This window comes from Oncorhynchus tshawytscha, linkage group LG16, assembly GCF_018296145.1.
Source record: "Oncorhynchus tshawytscha isolate Ot180627B linkage group LG16, Otsh_v2.0, whole genome shotgun sequence".
Lineage (NCBI taxonomy): Eukaryota > Metazoa > Chordata > Actinopteri > Salmoniformes > Salmonidae > Oncorhynchus > Oncorhynchus tshawytscha.
In genome coordinates, this window is record NC_056444.1 from 25,248,276 (window position 1) to 25,270,652 (window position 22,377).

At 44.7% G+C, this 22,377-nt stretch overlaps 1 protein-coding gene across 1 annotated transcript in view; it reads left to right on the plus strand.

Annotated features, from left to right (window-relative positions):
- Positions 1-209: 209 nt before the first annotated feature.
- rsu1 (Ras suppressor protein 1) overlaps positions 210-22,377 on the plus strand; it is a 33,673-nt gene continuing 11,505 nt past the window's right edge. Inside the window, exons 1-8 of the mRNA XM_042299019.1 lie at positions 210-489; positions 671-782; positions 1,386-1,436; positions 7,130-7,250; positions 10,443-10,561; positions 11,774-11,856; positions 13,971-14,085; positions 15,630-15,762. Coding sequence (XP_042154953.1) covers positions 674-782; positions 1,386-1,436; positions 7,130-7,250; positions 10,443-10,561; positions 11,774-11,856; positions 13,971-14,085; positions 15,630-15,762 — 731 coding nt within the window. The 5' untranslated portion in view covers positions 210-489; positions 671-673. The remainder of the gene's footprint in view (positions 490-670; positions 783-1,385; positions 1,437-7,129; positions 7,251-10,442; positions 10,562-11,773; positions 11,857-13,970; positions 14,086-15,629; positions 15,763-22,377) is intronic.

Genomic DNA, 22,377 nt, shown 5'->3' on the forward strand with positions numbered 1-22,377 from the left:
TTATTCAAATGTCTATGCGAGCGTTCATGTAATTTTTACAATGTAGGTTAACCGATACAGTCAATGATGCGTCGGATACAGTCTACAGTGTAGAAGATACTGTATAAGAATGTTGCGTCGTTCGCTACATTGTTTCACTGCGGAGCATATTTGTGTTGCACCATCCTTCTATCCGATTGGCTGAATAAGGACAACAGAGCATTCAGTTAGGATATAACCGTGGATCCAATTGGATATCCTTGTTAACGTTCTCTTTTTTTCTCTGGGATTGTGGAAAACGATTGGATGGAAAAGGGAACTATGCTCGTAGAATTTTTGGGAGACGTTTGGGTTGTAGGAAGTGCCCTTTTATGGCATGCAGAACATTTTACAGATCATCGCACATCAACTTCCGGTTGGGTGTGTTCAGACGCTTAGTCTAGGAAGTAAATTGGAAATATCTCTCCTTTTAACACAATAATTGTTCACGGAATTAATACCAATCGAAAGGTAACCATTTCCGACATACAATGGACGGTTTTCTAACTTATTTTACTTACGCTAGCCTATTCCATATTATCTGCCGTCAATCTAACTTTCTTGTTCATAGAAAGTTGGATATCCTGCTCATTCAACCAGGAAAAAGTAGCAACTCAACTAACTCATTGACTTTCCCCTGGTTACGTTGTAGAAAATGTCAAAGTCTTTGAAGAAAATCGTAGAGGAGAGCCGGGAGAAGAATATACCCGAGGTCGATATGTGCGACAGGGGTGTATCAAATATGCTCGACATTCCAGGGTTATGTGAGTAGGGGCCTACCGTTGCTGTTTAATGCCATTATCTTCTCTATAAAAAAAACACTTGAATATGGCTTGCTGATTAGTTGACAAGTAGAATCAGGTGGACTTGTCTGGGGGTACTCGAGGACCAGAGTTGGGAAACTCTGGGGATAAGCGAGGACCGGAGTTGGGAAACGTTTGTCTAGCCCTGAATTCCTATTGGTTGACTCTGGGGATTATACAGTATTAGGCCTATATCAACATCAGGCTGATGATGTAGCATATAGATAGGAAGCAAAGCAGTGCCTTTGTGATCACACTTTTGTGTGATCTGTTACTTGGTTGATGTTTGGATTTGGTCAAATTAATAATAATTATAAATGGTGTAGCCTACAAACTGCTGCATGCCTTATGCATCTGAAGGCAAAACAGTATATTTTTATTATAGGATTGGTCAGATCGACTCTTATATAATTGAACAGGGAGTTCATTTTCGGTCACACTTTACATGACAGTGTCTTTTTTACTTTATCTAATCAGGTCTGTTACTTACTACAGTTGTAGTAAGTAATTCCTCAGATAATGCTGGTTCATGTATGACATATCCTTTGTGTTTTTACTTTGCAGTCACACTGTCCAACATTACCCAGCTGGTTCTGAGTCACAACAAGCTCACAAGTAAGTTCTGACTGTTTATCTGTTTATTCCGCTGTGAAGCAAGCAGACTTAGACCCAATCATGTCCCTTCAGTATTCTCCACTTTGACAGACAGATGTCTCAACCAATGTTCCCTCCCATTGTTTGGGGCACTGAGCAAATTTTGGGTCTTGTGAGCGGAAACTTGAACTTTGAGAGAATTTTGTGCAACTTACAGCTCGTTTACAGTGAACACTGAAGCTGTACTCTTACAGTTTGACAGTAGCCAATAGGCTATTGTGGCTATTTGAGGACAACGTAGGCCAACCAACAAAACCAATGGAGCGACTCCCAGAACAGTTTCACATGGAAATAGCTTTTGATTTCTATGATATAGCCTACAGTAGCCTATATGGTGTTCAATGCAGGACTACATTGCATGAGACTTTTTTACATTATGAAGGGCTTGACAATAATTAATGATTGCTTACTTGGTCTGTAACACCATGGGCCAATTAGGTGAATGTAAAATGCATTGTGTTGTATGATGCAAGAAACCACTTTACAAAGTAAAATGTATTATTATTACCACACAGAGAATTAGACAATGTAGGCTACCCCTCTGCCTCTTGGTTTATTTGCATATTCAAATCTGTCTCAAAATACAACACTGGCCCTTTAATTAAGACATAAGCTTTTTACCTGACTGGCTTTTCAAAGAGCTCTTGAAATGTAGCCTACACATTTTGTGCTCAGTGGCGCGCGGCTCTGATCTGAAAAGAGCATTCACTTGTGGGTGATTGAAAGACCTCTCGTGGACTACACACGCCAATAGAGTCCTTCTCCGTTGCACTCTGGCTCTGCTTACAACAAAATCACACACTCAATCTTGCAAAGTTAGATTTGTTTTGGTTTGTTGCATTGAAAAGGGGCTGATATAATGTTGATTCGATCACAGAAAAAAGACGTTGCTCTGTATTGTGCAAACTAATGGGGCGAACTCAGTGAAGCTCAATCTTCTCTTGCATCTCTGTGCGGCCTGACGTTTCTTCTGTTTGCCAGTCCTGGAGGAGGTGCGTGGCTACGCAGGTGTGCTGCATAGAGGGAACATTTGTCTCAACCCTAGTTTCTGTCCGATTTGGACATACTCTGAGTGTACAAAACATTAGGAACATGGTATAGACTGAACAGGTTAAATATTTGATCCCTTATTGATGTCACTTCTTAAATCCACTTCAATCACTGTAGATGAAGGGGTGGAGACCGGTTAAAGAAAGATTTTTAAACCTTGAGACAATTGAGACATGGATTGTGTATGTGTGTCATTCAGAGGGTGAATGGGCAAGACAAAATATTTAAGTGCCTTTGAACGGGGTATGGTAGTAGGTGCCAGGCGTTAGTGTGTCAAGAACTGCAATGCTGCTGAGGTTTTTCCATCTTAACAGTTTTCTGTGTGTATCAAGAATGGTCCACCACCAAAGGACATCCATAGACATGACTGTAGGAAGCATTGGAGTCAACATGGGCCAGCATCCCTGTGGCACACTTTCAGCACCTTGTAGAGTCAATGTTGTGACAAATTGAGGCTGTTCTGAGGGGAAAATGCAGTGCAACTTAATATTAGATATTAGTTCCTAATGTATTGTACACACTATACACGTAGGTCCAGTGGACAGTTTATTAGGTACACCACCCAGTTCACGAAAATGGTTTGCTGCTACAGGCAGTGAGTCACGTGTTCGTGACTTTTCATGCACGACAGTGTCTAGGGTTTACAGAGAATGGTGCGACAAACAATAAAACATTCAGTCAGTGGCAGTCCTGTGGGCGAAAACAGCTCGTTGATGAGAGGTGGAAGGAGAATGGCAAGAATCGTACCAGCTAACAGGCGGGCCCACAAACGGGCAGATAACGGCGCAGAACGGCATCTCAGAACGCACATCTCGTCAGTCCTTGTCACGGATGAGCTATTACAGCAGACGACCACACCGGGTTCCACTCCTACCAGCTAACAACAAGAAGTGGCTCCAGTGGGCACGCGATCACCAACACTGGACAATTGAAATTGAAAACATTGAAAACATTGCCTGGTCCGACGAATCATGGTTGCGTCATACTGATGGCAGAGTCAGGATTTGGCGTAAGCAGCATTAGTCCATGGCCCCATCCTGCCTGGTGTCAACGGTACAAGCTGGTGGCGTAATGGTGTGGGGAATGTTTTCCTGGCACTCGTTAGGTCCCTTGATACCAATTGAACAGCGTTTCCATGCCCTGAAGAATTTGGGCTGTTCTGGAGGGTTTCGATCTGGTACTAGATGGGCGTACCTAATAACCTTGCCACAGTGTATATTATTGAAAGAGTTATTTTTACAAAATTACATACATACACAGCTATGAATGGCAACGCAAGGGTGTGAAATTGTGCTTATTACCACTAGAGTGCACACTTGTGCTGTAGTACTTACCTTAAAAGGCTCACTTTCCGAGATGAGCATAGGAGACCAAGGCCTTTGTAGTCAGCTTGAACAACGAAAGTCAGTTCACTTCTCTGTGTTTTAGCTGGGGGTGTTTGACAAAGTATGCATTTACTTGAGGATTTTTATTTGGGATCTCAAAGCCTAGGGTTCATGTGTGTGTTATGAGTAATTTAAAGAAGAACATAATTTAAGTTGCTAATATGTTTATTACATTATTACACTGTTATTGCATTAATATGACATAAAACCAGGTAACATAGCAATGTAATCACAAAGAATGAGGCAGAGAATCATGTCTCTCTGTTAACTTGTGTATCATCTGTACAAGAGTCTGTAGTTAATTTTGGGACAAGCCCACTAGGGATACACTTGAAACAAATGAACAACAAAAAAATCGCAAGATCTCTTGGCATCTTCAGTCACTACTACAGACACCAGCTCCAAGTTCACATCCTAACTACCTGCATCATGTTGGCACATTGTTTATCTCATACTGCTGGTATCTTGAGTTTCCTGTTCTGTTCCTCACCCTAATCCCCATTTTAAGATGTCACACATTGAGATTACATCCATTATACATTTCTCTCTCCATGCTATTTATAGCGGAAGATCAGAGACTTGTTTTTGGAATAGCTAATTACCATTATCATCCATACCCATTTACCTGCAGGTGTTTTAGGTGCGACCATCTGATCCGTCTGTTAGCAATAATGTTCTTAGCTGTATTTATTTAGTTTTTACACAGCAAATCACTGTATTGCAAATATGGAGCTGTGGTTTATGGCTTTACTCTTCGTCTTGCCGTACCTCTACTGGGGTTTTCCCCTCTCTCCCCTCCGTGGCTCTGATCTTGTCCTGCCTGCTTTAAAGCGCTCCCAGATATAAAAGATAGCGTGCCGTCTTTTTGAACTTTTCAAGGTAGTCAGATATTACAGTGACATTTGGAAAGTCTTTCATTAGAGAGGAGGAAGAGGAAGGTGACGAGAAGGGTGATCTGGGTGAGCAGGGTGCTTACTTAGCCTATGGGAGGGAGAGTGAGCAGCGTAGGAAGGGAGAGAGAGGCTTAGTGAGGGAGCAGGAGAAAGAGGGGAAATGAGATGGCTGTTGCTGCTTAGCCAAAGGTTGGGACCGTTTCCCGAACACGTCTCTCCCCTATTACCATCAATCTATCTATCTGATCATTAACAACTCCCGAGTGTCATAGGGTCCCCATGCCGGCTGCACCAACCTGAACCCAGCCGCCTCCTCTCACACACACTCAAGAGGGCACACACTTAATATCACCCACTTAATACCACACACTTAATATCATACGCACACACACTATTCTCTCTCTCGCTTGCTCTCTCTCCCTCATTTATCTCCATTGAGACTAGCAATTAAACACAATTAAGCAAAAAAGTGTTATCTGTAGTATGAAATCGTATCGTCTTCAGCATGTCTAAGTGTTTAACTTTACTCGCATGAATACAGGGCAGGTGTAGTAAATTAATAGTGTGTAAAGAGATCACTGGAGTGTTGTATTGATTGAGGTGTAGGCCTAGATCTGCGTGGCCAGGTCCAGTACTCTGTGACCCTATGTTCACTCTGCATTGATTCAGTGGACATTCACAGATCTATTGAGACTGAGCCTGAATGGAATTGATTTTGTGGTGCGGGGTAAACCACTGGGATAGATGGAGAGAAATGGACTCTAAAAGTCCAGGGATCGGAATCGAGTCACGATTTTTTCACAGCTCTGGACTCCACTCTAAATCAATCAGTGATGACATGGATTCAGACTGGACCGGTTGTGACATGGACTTGGATTCAGACTGGACCGGTTGTGACATGGACTTGGATTCAGACTGGACCGGTTGTGACATGGACATGGATTCATGGATTCAGACTGGACAGACTGGACCGGTTGTGACATGGACATGGATTCAGACTGGACCTGGACCGGTTGTGACATGGACTTGGATTCAGACTGGACCGGTTGTGACATGGACTTGGATTCAGACTGGACACTTGGATTCAGACTGGACCGGTTGTGACATGGACTGACATGGACATGGATTCAGACTGGACCGGTTGTGACATGGACATGGATTCAGACTGGACCGGTTGTGACATGGACTTGGATTCAGACTGGACCGGTTGTGACTTGGTTGACAAAGTCTCTCTCCCTGGTATACTTTTAATTCCACATGCTACTAAGCTTTAGTTACAGACTACAGAGATTACACACACACACACAAGCACTAGGGCTGGGAATTGCCAGGGACCTAACAATACAATATTGTCACGATACTTAGGTGCTGATACGATAAGTATTGCGACTCATATGATTGTCACAAGTCTATATTTACGGGAACTGAAATTGTGATTTGATCTTCCAATCATATTGCTCACTATATGACTGCTGCAGAGAGTGAAGAGAGAGCATGAGAAAATTAGTTTTGATCAGTCATGGAAATAAGTGCTGAAAACAAACCTATTGGCTCACTATTTAAAAACAAGCTATAAGATGAACAATACAGGAGTTTTGGCGCAGGTACAGCCGACTAGTGCTAGCTAATGGTACCTAGCAACAACAACAAAAAAATCCAAGTATTGATAAAATATCGTCCTAAATAATATTGTGGTATGTAACTATAACAATTATGTCTCATCACTGAAAAGCAATCCCCTCAAAGACTAGCCTTTGTGACATGTTGTCCCTGTGATATGGAAACGGTATGGCAGGGACACGTTCAGTCACCCTGATCTCCCCAGGGACATTCCTGTCAGGTCCACCTGTTCTGTTTGTGTACCCCCCCCATCCCTTCTTAAACAACGCCTTCATTGATCAGGCCTCTAATCGGATAGAGGCATCATCTCATTATCTCCCTATCGATCTCTGTCCACCTCTCAAAAATTGACTCGGGGAGGGGAGGGGAGGGGAGGAAAGGATGAGGAGCCGGAGGATAAGGGTGAGAGGGGAAAATAGGGGGAGGTGTAGGGAACAAAAGAAATGGCCCCATCATTAAAATGTCAAACCTCTGCCCTGATTGCCCTGGCCATAGAGCAGCTAAATGAGCCATCAAAGACATACAGGATGATAATTGGCTCGTTAAGACGCTGTACCATCAGCCTGACTATAGTGGTTCTTCAGCTGGTCGTAGTTTGACTCCATGGTTGTGTTTTAAAGTGATGAAAGAGTATGCAATGTTCAATAAGGCTGGGAGGAAGAAATACTGGTGGTCTGTATTTTTATTCCATGTTTTTCTCTCTCAGCCATTCCTGCCAACGTGGCTGACTTGAAGAACCTGGAAGTTCTCAATGTGTTCAACAACCAGATAGAAGAGCTGCCCACTCAGATCAGCAGCCTGCAGAAGCTCAAACACCTCAACCTTGGGTAGGCCACCGAATGTATTTTTAAATATTTTTATTTTCTGTCTTGTGTGTGTGTGCGACTGTGGCTCTTCAGCTATGCCACTCCTTCATCCTCATTCCAAACTCACAAAGCCTACATTGTCAGACAGGTGAGAGAAAGAGGGAAACTGTTAATTTGAACACTTGTTTATTTGCGGGTCTCTCTCTTCCCCTCAGGACATGGCTGTATCTCTGCGCTCAACTGAATTGCTGTTGTCAGGGCAGGGATCCTGTTATTTTCTCATCTCCGTTTGTGACACAAATCACTTCACCCCTGTAATTTACCCTTAACGCTTTACCCATCACTTCACATTCACATAGTGGAATAAACCATTATCAACTAGTATGCACACATTTATCCTCGAAAAATGTAGATCACACATCTGGCTAAACAGTGTAAGAATACGAGCGTATGCCATCTCTTCATATGGTGATCAGTCGATCTATGTAATGCCATAATAAAGACTGGCAGAATTTACCAGCTTGCAATAGGTTTGATTTGATTAGATTGAAGGACTATAGAAGACAGCAAGCTATGTTCCCTACCTATACCAGTCTGCCAAAGACGACGAATCCCAAACTATTTCAGTTCTCAGGTCAAATTATGCACAGCACAAAGGGACAAGGCTAAACCTAAGACTGGTGTGCGTGAGGCATGGTGTATAATTAGCTATTTGCCAAGACAACATCGAGAGGCTCAGAGACAACTTCATATCGTGTATTGCTGTCCTCTGTGAGCACTTAAAGGCGGAACACAACCTGTTTCCTACTCTCATCCTCTGGTCCAGTACTCGGCATTAACGCTTTTCCTTCTGTCTGGGACAATTACAAAAATTTGTTTAACAAGAAGAATATAGATTTAAGTTGTCAAAATGGACAAGTAAAGACTTGTTTTTTCACACAAATTACAATATCAAACAATTACTCAGATCACAGGCCAACTTTGGAATAACATTCAAATACATTTTTCATGTACATATATAAAAAGGCTACAAAGTGTAGGTGATAAGCACATTGGCTACAGCCTCATGTCCAAACCGATGCCGACATGAGGGAGGCGACGGAAAATGTAGCCAAACTTTAATGAGACTTTTAATTACACAGATATCTGCTAAACGCCAGTCACGTTTGGCCAAATACAATGGAGGATAATTCACATGAACTTCTAAAGACTTGATTCTGTCGACGTACCAGAGGCACCGTTCGTTCAGATGTAATGGTCGAGTGAAGGTCCGTGCCTGTTGCGCCCCGCACCTCACCCACCTTGAACCTGAGCAGAGGCGGTCAGCATTTCAAAACTATTCCACCGGAAACTTAATTGTTTTAAAACCTGCATGTTTTATGTCATTTTACGAAGCATGTCTTGTTTCAAAGTAGCCAAATTATGAGCATAGAAATGTTGAGGGAATTGTTGTTCTGTAGGTTTTCAAATCGACGTTATTTTATTGTCCAGCAGCCAAAGGCATTGTACTAGTCAGTAATCCATCATGCTAGTTGATGCATCTTTTTACATTTTCCTTTTCTTCATTTCGAATGGATATTGTCATCTGTCACGTGAAACCGCTTGTGCGTGGGTGCCCGTTTGAGAAGTGTTTTTCTGCTAATTGCATTTTGGAACGTTCGCAAATAGCCTACAGCCATGTGTGCATTGTTGAGCTTTATAATATGAAGAAATAAAACTCTATCAACATTTTTAAGCTAAATGGTCTGATCTGTTGCATCAGCTTCTTTCTTTTTTTATGTGCAGTGGTTGTATGAATTTTGGATCTGTCGTTCCAGAACTTTCCAGACACTGTTTTGAACCGTAGACATATACAAAAGTAATTGGAATGTTGAAATATTTGAAAAACTACCCAGGGTGGCCAACCATCCTCCATGAGAGCCTTAAAGGGACTGTTGTATTCAGAGGCTTGAATATGCAAAGATGCCAATAGGCTGTGTAGCCTATATTCCTTTCTGATTCTCTGGTAAAAAAAATATGTTAACGCATTTGATTTTGTAGAGTGGTTCCTTGCATCTTAAAATTATGTCAGAATAGTGTTATAGGTCTTCTTTTTACAATTTTAAAATGTTTGGGACAAGTGACTCGTGGTTTGACCAGGTAAAAAATCTACAAGTCCTACTTGAGAGTTTTCTCTCTTCTCTTCCTATGTTCTACTCCAGTTCAGTCACAGCCCAAATGTGTGGAATTAACAGTTTGCCCGTTACAGTTTTAACCCCAAATACTTTTGTGGGCCCCCCTCACCACTGAAAGATGGGGGCTGGCGATAAGGGATTGGTCTCAATGTCACGCGGGATTACCAAAGTTTTTACAATCTCCTCCACCGCTCTGACATTCTGCGTCTCTTATGGATTGGCTGTCAGCTGCACCGTCTCCCAACCATAATCTAGGAAACATAAGCCTCGCAGACGTATTCAAGACCCACTGTCCCTTTCAGCGCGGTGTGTGTACTCTGTACTGTGTGTGTCTGATGTGTGTGTGTGCAGGCGAATTTGTGTGTACCTACCAACCTGATCTCATTTGTCAAAACAATCTCTGCCTCCCAACCTGTAATTGCCTTGCAACCATATCCTGGCGTCGCAGAATCAATTTGTTTTTGCTTTTCAAATCCGCCCTGAAAGCAAGGCGCTCCACTGTGTTCCCTGTGTCTTTGAGACGGCCTAGCCTCTTGTGGTGTGTGTGTGGATATTGATAATGTAATACCTGGAGATGTATAGACTGAGGCTTAAATGGTTGGGCTCAATCAGGACCTGATCTCCGGCTAGGCCCAGTGACACCTTGATCCTCTCCTTCTTCCTGAGCTCATTCTATAGAATCCTTAAACAGTTCTGCCACTATCTATAAGAATATGCCTAACAGAAGGACTATATGTGACCTTGCATGCAGAATGTGAGATTACACAATACAATTGAAGAATTATTTATTTCTCCCAAGGTGAACGCCAGCTAGTATGAAAAAAGAATGACTCTGCGTTCACTGTACATTGGATTTACTGTAGAAATAATGTCACAGGCTCAGGAAACCGATGTCTTCACCATTAGACCAAGTGGAAATGTCCTCTTGTGCTGAGGGTGACACTGATTTTTCTTCAGTCGAGGACTACCTCAGGAAATGCCGTTGTAAAGCTGTGAGTTGATTTAGCTCATTGTTTTCTATCTGTCATTATGCGTGCAGTATGAACAGGATGAGTGCTCTGCCCCGAGGCTTCGGGTCCCTGCCTGCTCTGGAGGTGCTGGACCTGACCTACAACAACCTGAACGAGAGCTCACTGCCCGGCAACTTCTTCTACCTCAGTGAGTCACTCTCTCTCACACACACACACACACACACACACACACACACACACACACACACTGCATCGCACGTACACACGTCCACAGAAACCTGTGAAGAAACACACACATGTACTCAAGTGCGACTGAAATATTTCTCCTGTCACCACACGCTGGGCAGACCACCATTCTTATTACTGAGTCAAGCACATCATCATCATGGGGCTCATCTTTCCAATCAACTCCTCCATTCCATCCACCACCCTGTTCTGGTAATTGACGCACCCTCTCTGATAAAAATGTAAAAACAACTGAAAAGGGGATGTCTTCAACCAAGACCTAAAGTGGGAGAGAGAGAGTTGGTCTCCCCATCTCTGACTGTTTCTCTCTCTGAGGCTGCTGTGCTAGCTCTACTAATGGCCTGTTATTTTAATACTGATGATGACATAATGAAAGCACTATTCACACAGCAATCGGCGCCATTTTAATCTTATTTCCCCCCCTCCCCCGCCTCGCACACTACCTCCTCTCCTCCCCACTCCATCTATCAAAGCTGGAGGGGGCTACGATGCCCAGACACACACACACACACACAGATTGCTACTAATTCCCTGCCCAAATTAAACAGCCACTGATTAATGAATGAGGTGCATATGATTGTCTTTAATCAGAGATACAAGAAGGAGGATATGCACTTTCATTATTGCTATTAGACACCTGTAATGTGGCTATTTTTGGTATTTTACTTTGCTCCAAAGGATCTGTTTCCCTTAGAGTGACATACCAGGAAGTATGCCTGTCTGTCTGGATGTCTCCCCAAATCCCTGATGGAAGAATAGTGTCAGTGAATCTGAAGATTACCCTTTTGGTCTAGTCTGTCTCTTTGTTTGCGTGTGTGTCTCTGGGTGTGGGAGTGTGTGTCTCTGTGTGGGTGTCTCTGTGTGGGTGTCTCTGTGTGTGTATGTGTCTCTGTGTATGTGTGAGAGAGAATGAGAGGCAGTGTGAGCTGCTGTCTTCCAGTGTGTCAGTATGTGTGTTTGTTTATATAGACACCCCCCCTGACTAGACAAGCAGCAGTAAATCTATGTTTGACCCATGTGTGTGTCAGCTGCCCAGAGCTTGCAAACGGTTATTAATCAGCCGTGACTGGTCTTATTGATCACGCTTCGGCCTGGTTAGGACTGAAAGTCCAGTGCACACACACACACTAACCAACTCCTGTGTAAATTGCAGCTACCCTGCGTGCACTCTATCTCAGTGACAACGACTTTGAGATGCTTCCTCCAGACATCGGCAAGCTGGGCAAGCTGCAGATTGTGAGTCATTTATCTAAATATCTCCCTCTGAATATCAGTGGTCTCCTTTCTCTCCTTCGGATTGCTTGGTTGGTTCCTTGTATTGTCCGTCACCTAGAACTGCCAGGAGTGACAGTTCCCCACAATAAGGACTTCAAATGGCATGTGTCTCTCCTATTGTGATGTCTCAAGATGTTTTATTCTGATTGTAGACGGGAAATCATTGTTTAGTATACAGTTGAAGTCGGAGGTTTACATATATTGACTCCAACCTAAGTGTATCTCGTTTTCTTTCAACCACTCCACACATTTCTTGTGAACAACCTATAGTTTTGACAAGTCGGTTAGGACATCTACTTTGTGCAAGTAATTTTTCCAACAATTGTTTACAGACAGATTATTTCACTTATAATTCACTGTATCACAATTCTAGTGGGTCGTAAGTTTACATACACTAAGTTGAATGTGCCTTTAAACCGCCCGGACAATTCCAGAAAATTATGTCATGGCTTTAGGCTAATTGACATCATTTGAGTCAGAGGTGTACCTGTGGATGTATTTCAAGGCCTATCTTCAAACTCAGTGCCTCTTTGCTTGACATCATGGGAAAATCAAAAGAAGTCAGCCAAGACCTCAGAAAAAAATATTGTAGATCTTCACAAGTCTGGTTCATCCTTGGAAGCAATTTCCAAATGCCTGAAGGTACCACGTTCATCTGTGCAAACAATAGCATGCAAGTATAAACACCATGGGACCACGCAGCCGTCATACCGCTCAGGAAGGAGACGCGTTCTATCTCCTAGAGATGAACATAGTTTGGTGCGAAAAGTGCAAATCAATCCCAGAACAACAGCAAAGGACCTTGTGAAGATGCTGGAGGAAACAGGTATAAAAGTATCTACATCCACAGTGAAACGAGTCCTATATCAACACAACCTGAAAGGCCGCTCAGCAAGGAAGAAGCCACTGCTCCAAAACCAGCATAAAAAAGCCAGACTACAGTTTGCAACTCCACATGGGGACAAAGATCGTACGTTTTGGAAAAACGTCCTCTGGTCTGATGAAACAAAAATAGATCTGTTTGGCCGTAATGACCATTGTTATGTTTGGAGGAAAAAGGGGGAGGCTTGCAAGCTGAAGAACACCATTCCAACCATGAAGCACGGGGAAGGCAGCACCATGTCGTGGGGGCGCTTTGCTGCAGGAGGGACTGGTTCACTTCACAAAATAGATGGCATCATGAGGTTGGGAAATTTAGATATATTGAAGATATATCTCAAGATGTCAGTCAGGAAGTTAAAGCTTGGTTGCAAAGGGGTCTTCCAAATGGACAATGACCCCAAGCACACTTCCAAAGTTGTGGCAAAATGGCTTAAGACAACAATACTATTACTATTACTATTAATTACTATGATTAAATGTCAGGAATTGTGAAAAACTGAGTTGAAATGTATTTGGTAAGGTGTATGTAAACTTCCGACTTCAACTGGATGTGGATGAATGTCTGCTGTGCAAACAGTACACATTTAATGTTTTATATACATTGACCTCATCCAGAAGACGAGGTCAGTACAGGTGCATCAAAGCTGGGACCAAGAGACAGAGGCTGATTTTCAATCTCAAGGCCATCAGACTGCTAAATAACCATCACTAGCACGTTAGGGGCTGCTGCCTATATACATAGACTTGAAATCACTGGCCACTTTAATAAATTGAACACTAGTCACTTCAATGATGTTTTTATATCTTGCATTACTCTTCTCATATGTATATACTGTATTCTACACTGTCCTACTGTATCTTAGCCTATGCTGCTCTGACATTGCTCGTCCATATATTTATATATTCTTAATTCCATTCCTTTACTTATATTTATGTGTACTGGGTATATGTTGTGTAATTTGTTAGATATTGCTGCGCTGTCGGAGCTAGGAACATTTCGCTACACCCACAATAACATCTGCTAAGCACGTGCATGTGACCAATAAAATGTGATTTTATTTTATTCAGAATGTATAAATCCCTATTTTCCTCTCTCTATCCCCCCTCTTACTCCCTTTTGTCTTTCTCTCTCGTCCTTCATCTCTACGTCTCTCTCATTACCCCCCTTCTCACCCCTATCCTCCTCTCCATAGCTGAGTCTGAGGGATAATGACCTCATCTCTCTGCCTAAAGAGATAGGAGACCTGGCCCAGCTCAAAGAGCTCCACATTCAGGGCAACAGGCTCACTGTGCTGCCCCCTGAACTGGGTAAGACTGACCACACGAACACACTATTGCACACAGACACTGTATGTGGGCGCAGGTGTCGTTGACTGCTCCTCTGGTTGGCTGGCCTCTCCCAGCATCGCCCCACTGCCCTCACTGTGTGTGTGTGTGTGTGTGTGTGTGTGTGTGTGTGTGTGTATGCCCCAGATGGCATGCTTCACAGATCCACAAACCCATGAACCCCCACAGAGGTCACCAGGGGTCGACCCTCTCTCTGACAGCCTGTAGAGTACAATGTGTGGACCCTCGCCACTGGAGGTTCTGCAGCTCAACCCAGCTCAGTTTACGAAACTGAAACACCTTCCAGTACAATACAAAGGAAATATTTTCATCAGTTGGTAAAAACCAAAAAAGGGGATGTCTTCAGCCAAGACCTAAAGCAGAAGAGCGAGAGTTCAGGAGGAAGAGGAGAGGGAGGGAGAGATGGTCTCCTGTTTCTCTCACTATGTGTGTAGAGCTGATTAGAATCTCCCTGTCACGGCTCCCTAATCCCAGTGTCTCACTCCTCTGGCCTTGTTAGGGCCACAGCTACACCACCAGCCAAAAGAGAGGATGGGGGAGGGAAATGATGTGGCGGGAGAGAATGTTAGAGAGATGGAGGGACAGACAGGCGGAGGGAGCGACTGGGGGACGGGGTGCTCCAGAGATGGAGGGACAGACTGGCGGAGGGAGCGACTGAGGGGACGGGGTGCTCCAGAGATGGAGCAGAGGAAAAGAGGGGGATGAGGGGAGAAAGAGATGAAGAGGGAGTGGCCCCTCTAACAAGGAGCAGCCAAGTGCACAGGGGAAGTGCAGGTTTGGGGATAGAAGATCGGCATTGTAGCTGTCGAGGCCACACTGGAGAGAAGAGGGACTAACACCGACCTAATCCTGTAACTAGGGGAGAGGGATGATGGAGCGGTGAGAAGGAAAAGAGGATAAATAAGGGCGATGAGGTTTCAAGTGTATGTAATATAAATCAAAAAAAGTGTATTTCAGACAGATTATTACAGTTTAACCATAATGTAAAACCATCAAATCATTCAGTCTCTGAATTCAACCCTAGTTCGTTCTCACTAAAAGAAATTCCAGACAAAGCTGAAAGCAAGGAGTTGATTAACAAGAGCAGTGAAACTGTAGATTCTGTACAATTATAGATGAACAGCTGAACAACCCTAACTGACTAGTTAGCATGGGGCTGCTGGTGTTGGCTTGCTCTGACCAGGCATAACGTTGGGGTTGGGGGACCTAGGGGTTTTAGGTTTTAGGCCCAGACAGCTCTCTCGGTGCTGGGCTAGTCAGATGTGTGTTAATTGGTCTCTGAGGTGCTACCATCGACCACATTAGCACCGTGACCCGTCGCCCGCGCCACAATGTTGTCAGAACGTTGTTCACTCTTTCGCCCTTTCTCTCCCTCTTTCCTCGCTCCTCTTTTCCCCACACCTTCATCTCTCCACCCGTTACCTCTTCTCCTTTCCTCTCTGACACTCTTTTCTATATCACTCAATCTCCTAATCTCTCTCTGTTCATCCCCTCTCTCTCTTCAGGTAACCTGGATCTGACTGGGCCTAAGCAGGTGTTCAAGGCTGAGAATAACCCGTGGGTGACCCCCATTGCAGACCAGTTCCAGCTGGGTGTCTCCCATGTGTTTGAATACGTCCGCTCCGAGACCTACAAGTAGTAAGTAGTCTAATCTACAAACACCCCTACACCTACAGCAGTAGTGGACTCACTGACTCCGACCTACTGAGGGAGAGGGCTCTAAGAGGAGAGAATGGGACGTGTGTGTGTGTGTGTTAAGGACTTTAATTCGTGTGACTGTCTCCGTGTCCTGCTGGTCTTGTGGCTGTATCATGGTGTTGTTGGACCCTCGCCCTGCCCTGCTCTCTCCTGGGCCCTCAAACCTTTACTTCTCATAAGGGACAGTGCGAGGGATGCGTGGATTCTCTGTCCTCTCCTTACCTCTTTTCTCGTTCTGTCCATTGAGCTACTGGACTACCACTTCAACGCAATCCTCCAGCCGAGACCCACTCACTCTTATAGACCTGAGGGAGTTTGTCCGTTCCTCTACGGATGGTGTACAGTAGCTTTCGGTTTCTGTTGCGTTGTCCTCCTGCTCAGGGCTCTATGGATTTCCATCCCAATGTCAGGTGTAAAAGGGGGATAAATAAAGAAGCGTATGATGTCACTTCCTGCATAATGGCGGATGTCTCTAGGCTCTGACCCCGGCACCAGCTGTCTACGTCCCAGACTCCCTCAGTGCCAGCCCCAGACACAAGGATGGAGAGCTGGAGGAGGAAGGTGATACAGACCTGTAAGACTTGGCCATTGGTGGGAGGCAATGTTCTCTCTAAACCACGCACCTCCTCCAGGACTGGCAAACAGAAGAAACGCCAGCCCACGCAGAGACGCAAGAGGAGATTGAGCTTCACTGAGTTCGCCCCATTAGTTTGCACAATACAGATCAACGTTTTTTTCCTGTGATCGAATCAACATTATATCAGCCACTTTTCAATGCAACAAACCAAAACAAATCTAACTTTGCAAGATTGAGTGTGTGATTTTGTTGTAGGCAGAGCCAGATTCTATTGGCGTGTGTAGTCCACGAGAGGTCTTTCAATCGCCCAGAAGTGAATCTGCTTTTCAGATCAGTGCCGCAAGTGTGCACATTTGTTGATATTCTTTGCTAGTTAGCAAGTTAACCCAGTTATAGATAAGTATAGGGCAGCAATAGGGAGTTAGTTTGGTGGGAGCTACCCAGAGACCAGAGCTAACAGCATGAAATAACACTCCCAACAACAGCACAGCCCTGTCTGACAAGCCCTGGAGCTGTCGATGTCTGCTTTGAGTTACCTCTACTGTCTGTTCACTGCTGAGCCCATCTTTACTCTAAAACCTTGCGCTCACACACACACTCTCTATTTGTCTCTCTTTCTCTCTCTGTGTCTCGCTCTCTCTTGTAATATGTTTTTCTGTTTAAAAGAGCAGAGACTTCCTGTGTGTGGATGGTGAGGCTAATTTTAGTCCTCTTATAGAGGGCAGTTTTATTTTGGAGTCTTTGTTTCTGGAACAACCCAGTCAGGTCATTCTAGTTAATGTCTGTCTGTCTAGTTGGTTCTATTAACCCAGAATCAGATCAATTACTATGACGGGCTTGAGGCATTCATTTTGTCTGTCTGTGACTGGGGACTGGTATTGTAGTACAGTATCGGCCCATTCCAAAGCTATTTACACACTTAAACATTATCTATGCATTTGAAACCCGTAGTTTTGGTTTGTACTGTACCAGGTATGTTCTTAGATGGCACAGTTGAACTAGCCTTGTCCATTGCTCTATGTACTGTACCTAACTTCTGGGCTCCCGAGTGGCGCAGCGGTCTAACGTGATCACACCAACAGCGCCATTACATTTCAGTACACCAGAATTGCATTAATTTCCAATGAAACGTTGCGTTTGCCCTGCAGCTTTGCGTTTGCCTTTCAGCGTTGCGTTTGCCCTGCAGCGTTGCGTTTGCCCTGCAGCGTTGCGTTTGCCCTGCAGCGTTGCGTTTGCCCTGCAGCGTTGCCCTGCAGCGTTGCGTTTGCAGCGTTTGCCTTGCAGCGTTGCGTTTGCAGCGTTGCCTTGCAGCGTTGCGTTTGCAGCGTTGCCTTGCAGCGTTGCGTTTGCAGCGTTGCCTTGCAGCGTTGCGTTTGCAGCGTTTGCCTTGCAGCGTTGCGTTTGCAGCGTTTGCCTTGCAGCGTTGCGTTTGCAGCGTTTGCCTTGCAGCGTTGCGTTTGCAGCGTTTGCCTTGCAGCGTTTGCCTTGCAGCGTTTGCCTTGCAGCGTTGCGTTTGCAGCGTTGCCTTGCAGCGTTGCGTTTGCAGCGTTTGCCTTGCAGCGTTGCGTTTGCAGCGTTTGCCTTGCAGCGTTGCGTTTGCAGCGTTTGCCTTGCAGCGTTGCGTTTGCAGCGTTGCCTTGCAGCGTTGCGTTTGCAGCGTTGCCTTGCAGCGTTGCGTTTGCAGCGTTGCCTTGCAGCGTTGCGTTTGCAGCGTTTGCCTTGCAGCGTTGCGTTTGCAGCGTTGCCTTGCAGCGTTGCGTTTGCAGCGTTGCAGCGTTTGCCTTGCAGCGTTGCGTTTGCAGCGTTGCATTTGCAGCGTTTGCCTTGCAGCGTTGCGTTTGCAGCGTTTGCCTTGCAGCGTTTGCCTTTGCAGCGTTTGCCTTGCAGCGTTGCCTTGCAGCGTTTGCCTTTGCAGCGTTTGCCTTTGCAGCGTTTGCCTTTGCAGCGTTTGCCTTTGCAGCGTTTGCCTTGCAGCGTTTGCCTTTGCAGCGTTTGCCTTTGCAGCGTTTGCCTTTGCAGCGTTTGCCTTTGCAGCGTTTGCCTTTGCAGCGTTTGCCTTTGCAGCGTTTGCCTTGCAGCGTTTGCCTTTGCAGCGTTTGCCTTTGCAGCGTTTGCCTTTGCAGCGTTTGCCTTTGCAGCGTTGCCTTTGCAGCGTTTGCCTTTGCAGCGTTTGCCTTTGCAGCGTTTGCCTTTGCAGCGTTTGCCTTTGCAGCGTTTGCCTTGCAGCGTTTGCCTTTGCAGCGTTTGCCTTTGCAGCGTTTGCCTTTGCAGCGTTTGCCTTTGCAGCGTTGCGTTTGCAGCGTTTGCCTTGCAGCGTTTGCCTTGCAGCGTTGCGTTTGCAGCGTTTGCCTTTGCAGCGTTTGCCTTTGCAGCGTTTGCCTTTGCAGCGTTTGCCTTTGCAGCGTTTGCCTTTGCAGCGTTTGCCTTTGCAGCGTTTGCCTTTGCAGCGTTTGCCTTTGCAGCGTTTGCCTTTGCAGCGTTTGCCTTTGCAGCGTTTGCCTTTGCAGCGTTTGCCTTTGCAGCGTTTGCCTTTGCAGCGTTTGCCTTGCAGCGTTTGCCTTTGCAGCGTTTGCCTTGCAGCGTTTGCCTTTGCAGCGTTTGCCTTGCAGCGTTTGCCTTTGCAGCGTTTGCCTTTGCAGCGTTTGCCTTTGCAGCGTTTGCCTTTGCAGCGTTTGCCTTTGCAGCGTTTGCCTTTGCAGCGTTTGCCTTTTTGCAGCGTTTGCCTTTGCAGCGTTTGCCTTTGCAGCGTTTGCCTTTGCAGCGTTTGCCTTGCAGCGTTTGCCTTTGCAGCGTTTGCCTTTGCAGCGTTTGCCTTTGCAGCGTTTGCCTTTGCAGCGTTTGCCTTGCAGCGTTTGCCTTTGCAGCGTTTGCCTTTGCAGCGTTTGCCTTTGCAGCGTTTGCCTTTGCAGCGTTTGCCTTTGCAGCGTTGCGTTTGCAGAGGCAGTTGCAATGCGTTCTGTGTGGTGCATACGTTGGGTTTAAAGAATGCATGTGTCAAACTGTGTAGACAGCTTGACAGAAATGGCAGCAGAAGGTGAATGATGAACTATTGTTGCGCACATATTCAGATGATGCTGCGTGCTATGTTGCACAAGGACTCTGGCGGTGAGTTCAAAGCGTAAGGCACTGCATCTCAGTGCTAGAGGCGTCCCTACGGACCCTGGTTCGATCCCGGGCTGTATCACAACCGGTCGTGATCGGGAGTCCCATAGGGCGGTGCAAAACTGGGCCAGCGTCGCCTGGGTTAGGGGAGGGTTTGGCCGGGGTATGCTGTCATTGTAAAATAAGAATTTGTTCTTAACTGACTTGCCTAGTTAAATGAAGATTTTTTTTTTTTTTTTAATATTAAACTAGAAGACCAGAGATACAGTCCAGGTTGAGGCGGCGAAAAATTGGGCCAGTGTCACCTGGGTTAGGGATGGTTTAGTAGGCCGTCATTGTGAGGCGGACGCAGAACAAATCCCTTTGTTGAAAACTTTCATATCCAGCTGATCCTACTTCTTCAGAGAGACTCGACCCACACACTGGAACTTATCTTCTTGTGTGAATATGTGCCTCTGTGACCTGGTGCAAGGACATGTCTGTCTGGGTTTATCCAAAGCTATGGCATCCCACTCTACTGTTGAACTGTAGTAGATTCTGCAGGCATACAATATGCATCTTGGCACTGTGATGCTCATAGTTACACCTTTTGTTGCAATCAAACCAACAGCAGTTTCTGTCAATCCAAAATAGTACACTTATTTTAGCGTTCCGTTTACAAAGTGTACGTTTTCTTGAACGTTTCCCTCTGTGTTTTGATAGGCGTATGCTAATGTAGCGCTGGCCACTCACCAACGACAGGTTTGATACACCCCAATGCTGTCTGCATCAGACGTATGGTGTTGAAGACTGGCATATATTACCAACGGCAGGTTTGATGCACAATCAATGCTGTCTGCATCAGTGATGATGTTAAACGCTGCTGGTCAATGAAAATGCAGCGTACCATAAATCACTACTCAGACAGGCCAAGTCAAACCGGCGTCCCTGCCGCTGAGATTATACTAGACCTCTCGCTTTATCTGTCTCATAAGTCATCTTTATATTTCCTCATCGATTCGCTGATTCATCAAGACAAAAGTAGTGGTGAATGTGCTGTTGGAAACGTCACGGTCTGCTGTTGATACTGGCATTTTTATTTGGTATTGCAGGGGACCGATTGCAAGTGTCACGATCGATGATTGTTCCTGCTAATATTTTGTATTATATAGTGTTTTGTATTTGTATAAAGTACCTCAACTGTGCCTTCGTTTAGTGTTCTCCTTGGTACAGAATTCAAGGCCTCTAGGCCTAAATCTATTATGAGCTGGCAAAGATGCGGCAATGTTTCTTCCTTCCTTGTCAGTCAGCTTACGTCCTCTTCTGTAAAGTGGAAAATACATTTCTCCAAGAGAGAAAATAAGCATTTGCTTGCAGAAGTTCCCGTAGTCGCAAGTCTTCCACAATTTATTGAGATGTCATGCTAGCTTTTTTGTGTTAAAAGTTTTTTTTAAATTACTCATTAGCTAGGAGTGAATAGGTTTTGTCTCTTTGAGTCTACTCAGTTGTTACATGGGTTATGCTCGTCATGGACATGGTGTGCTGTAGCACTCTATGTGAAATCACTGTGAGGTGGATTTTAAATAGGCTATTCAGACAATGTGATCCTCATTCTCTGTTAGTGTGTTAACGAGGTGCAGACTTTGTGGGGGATGGTGTTATTACTGTACTTTCACTTTACTGGTCCCCTTCCGTGTGTGTGTGTGTGTGTGTGTGTGTGTGTGTGTCAGTCAGACCTGGGTTCAAATTCTATTTAGGGTTTTGAAATGACTTTCAAAGACATTTTGAAGGTAGTAGTTGAATATTGGAATATATTTGGAAATACACTTGAAATGTGTTGGCATGTATTTGAAAATATTTAAATACACAGTGTATTTTCAAATAGAAAATATTTAAATGCTCCCAAATGTTTTGAACCAATGTCTGTGTGGTATTTGGAAAAAAGTATTTATAGGAAGTCATTTGAAAATACTTTCAAATACTTCAAATTGAAGTACCTGATTTGGGCACATTATTTGAAAATACACAGAAAATAAGTTTTTAAGTAACTAATAATTAAATATGCATGTCTTTGAACCCAGGTCTTGTGTGTGTGTGTGTGTGTGTGGGGGTAACGGTTATCTCACATTAGACAGGCGTTAACAGACCTCCGGGTTGTGTCTGGTCTCCGAAGGATTCATACGCACAGCAGCCTCCTTCTCACTTTCCTCAGTGTCCTTCAGACACCACTACTCAAGACTCACTCTCTATTCCTCCTTCTCTCACTCCCATTTCCCTTCTCTTACTCTGCCTCCATCTAGCTCTCTTTCTCCCTCTTCCCTTCTCTCTACATCAGTTTACTCCCTAACATGTCATGGAGTTTACTTTCATTGCTTGCTCAGGGATAAGAGTACCAGTGTGCTTTTCAATGCAACGCATGGCAGAAAATGTTGTACTTCTTGGTATGTCCTCTTGAACAAAGAATCCATTGCAGTTGGTACTACACTATAGAGCATTAGACATTCTGCATGAGTATAGTTTAACCCTACCTTCACTCCACTAAGGTCTCTTCTATCACGATCACTGCTTTCTCTCGGCGTTGTCAATAGTATCCAGAAATTGCTGTGTCTTCAGTCTTCTGTGGTTTTCTGAAGCCCCAAACCATAGTGCAGCACCATTATACTCATCTGTTTAGGAGCGTGTGTTTTAAGGAGGAGGGTATGGACTGTTAAGTAGTGCCCGCTCTCCTCTCTTCCCTTCGTCCTTCTTAGTTCTTCAAATTAAGTGTGTGTGTGTTGTCTTAATTGTGTTTTCATTTCTCAGTCAGCTCTGGACAGCTGTGCAGTGACGAACACTGGCCACCCTCTCTTATCAGCAATCATTAAGAGAAGAGCGAGAAACGGAGCGAGAGAAATCTG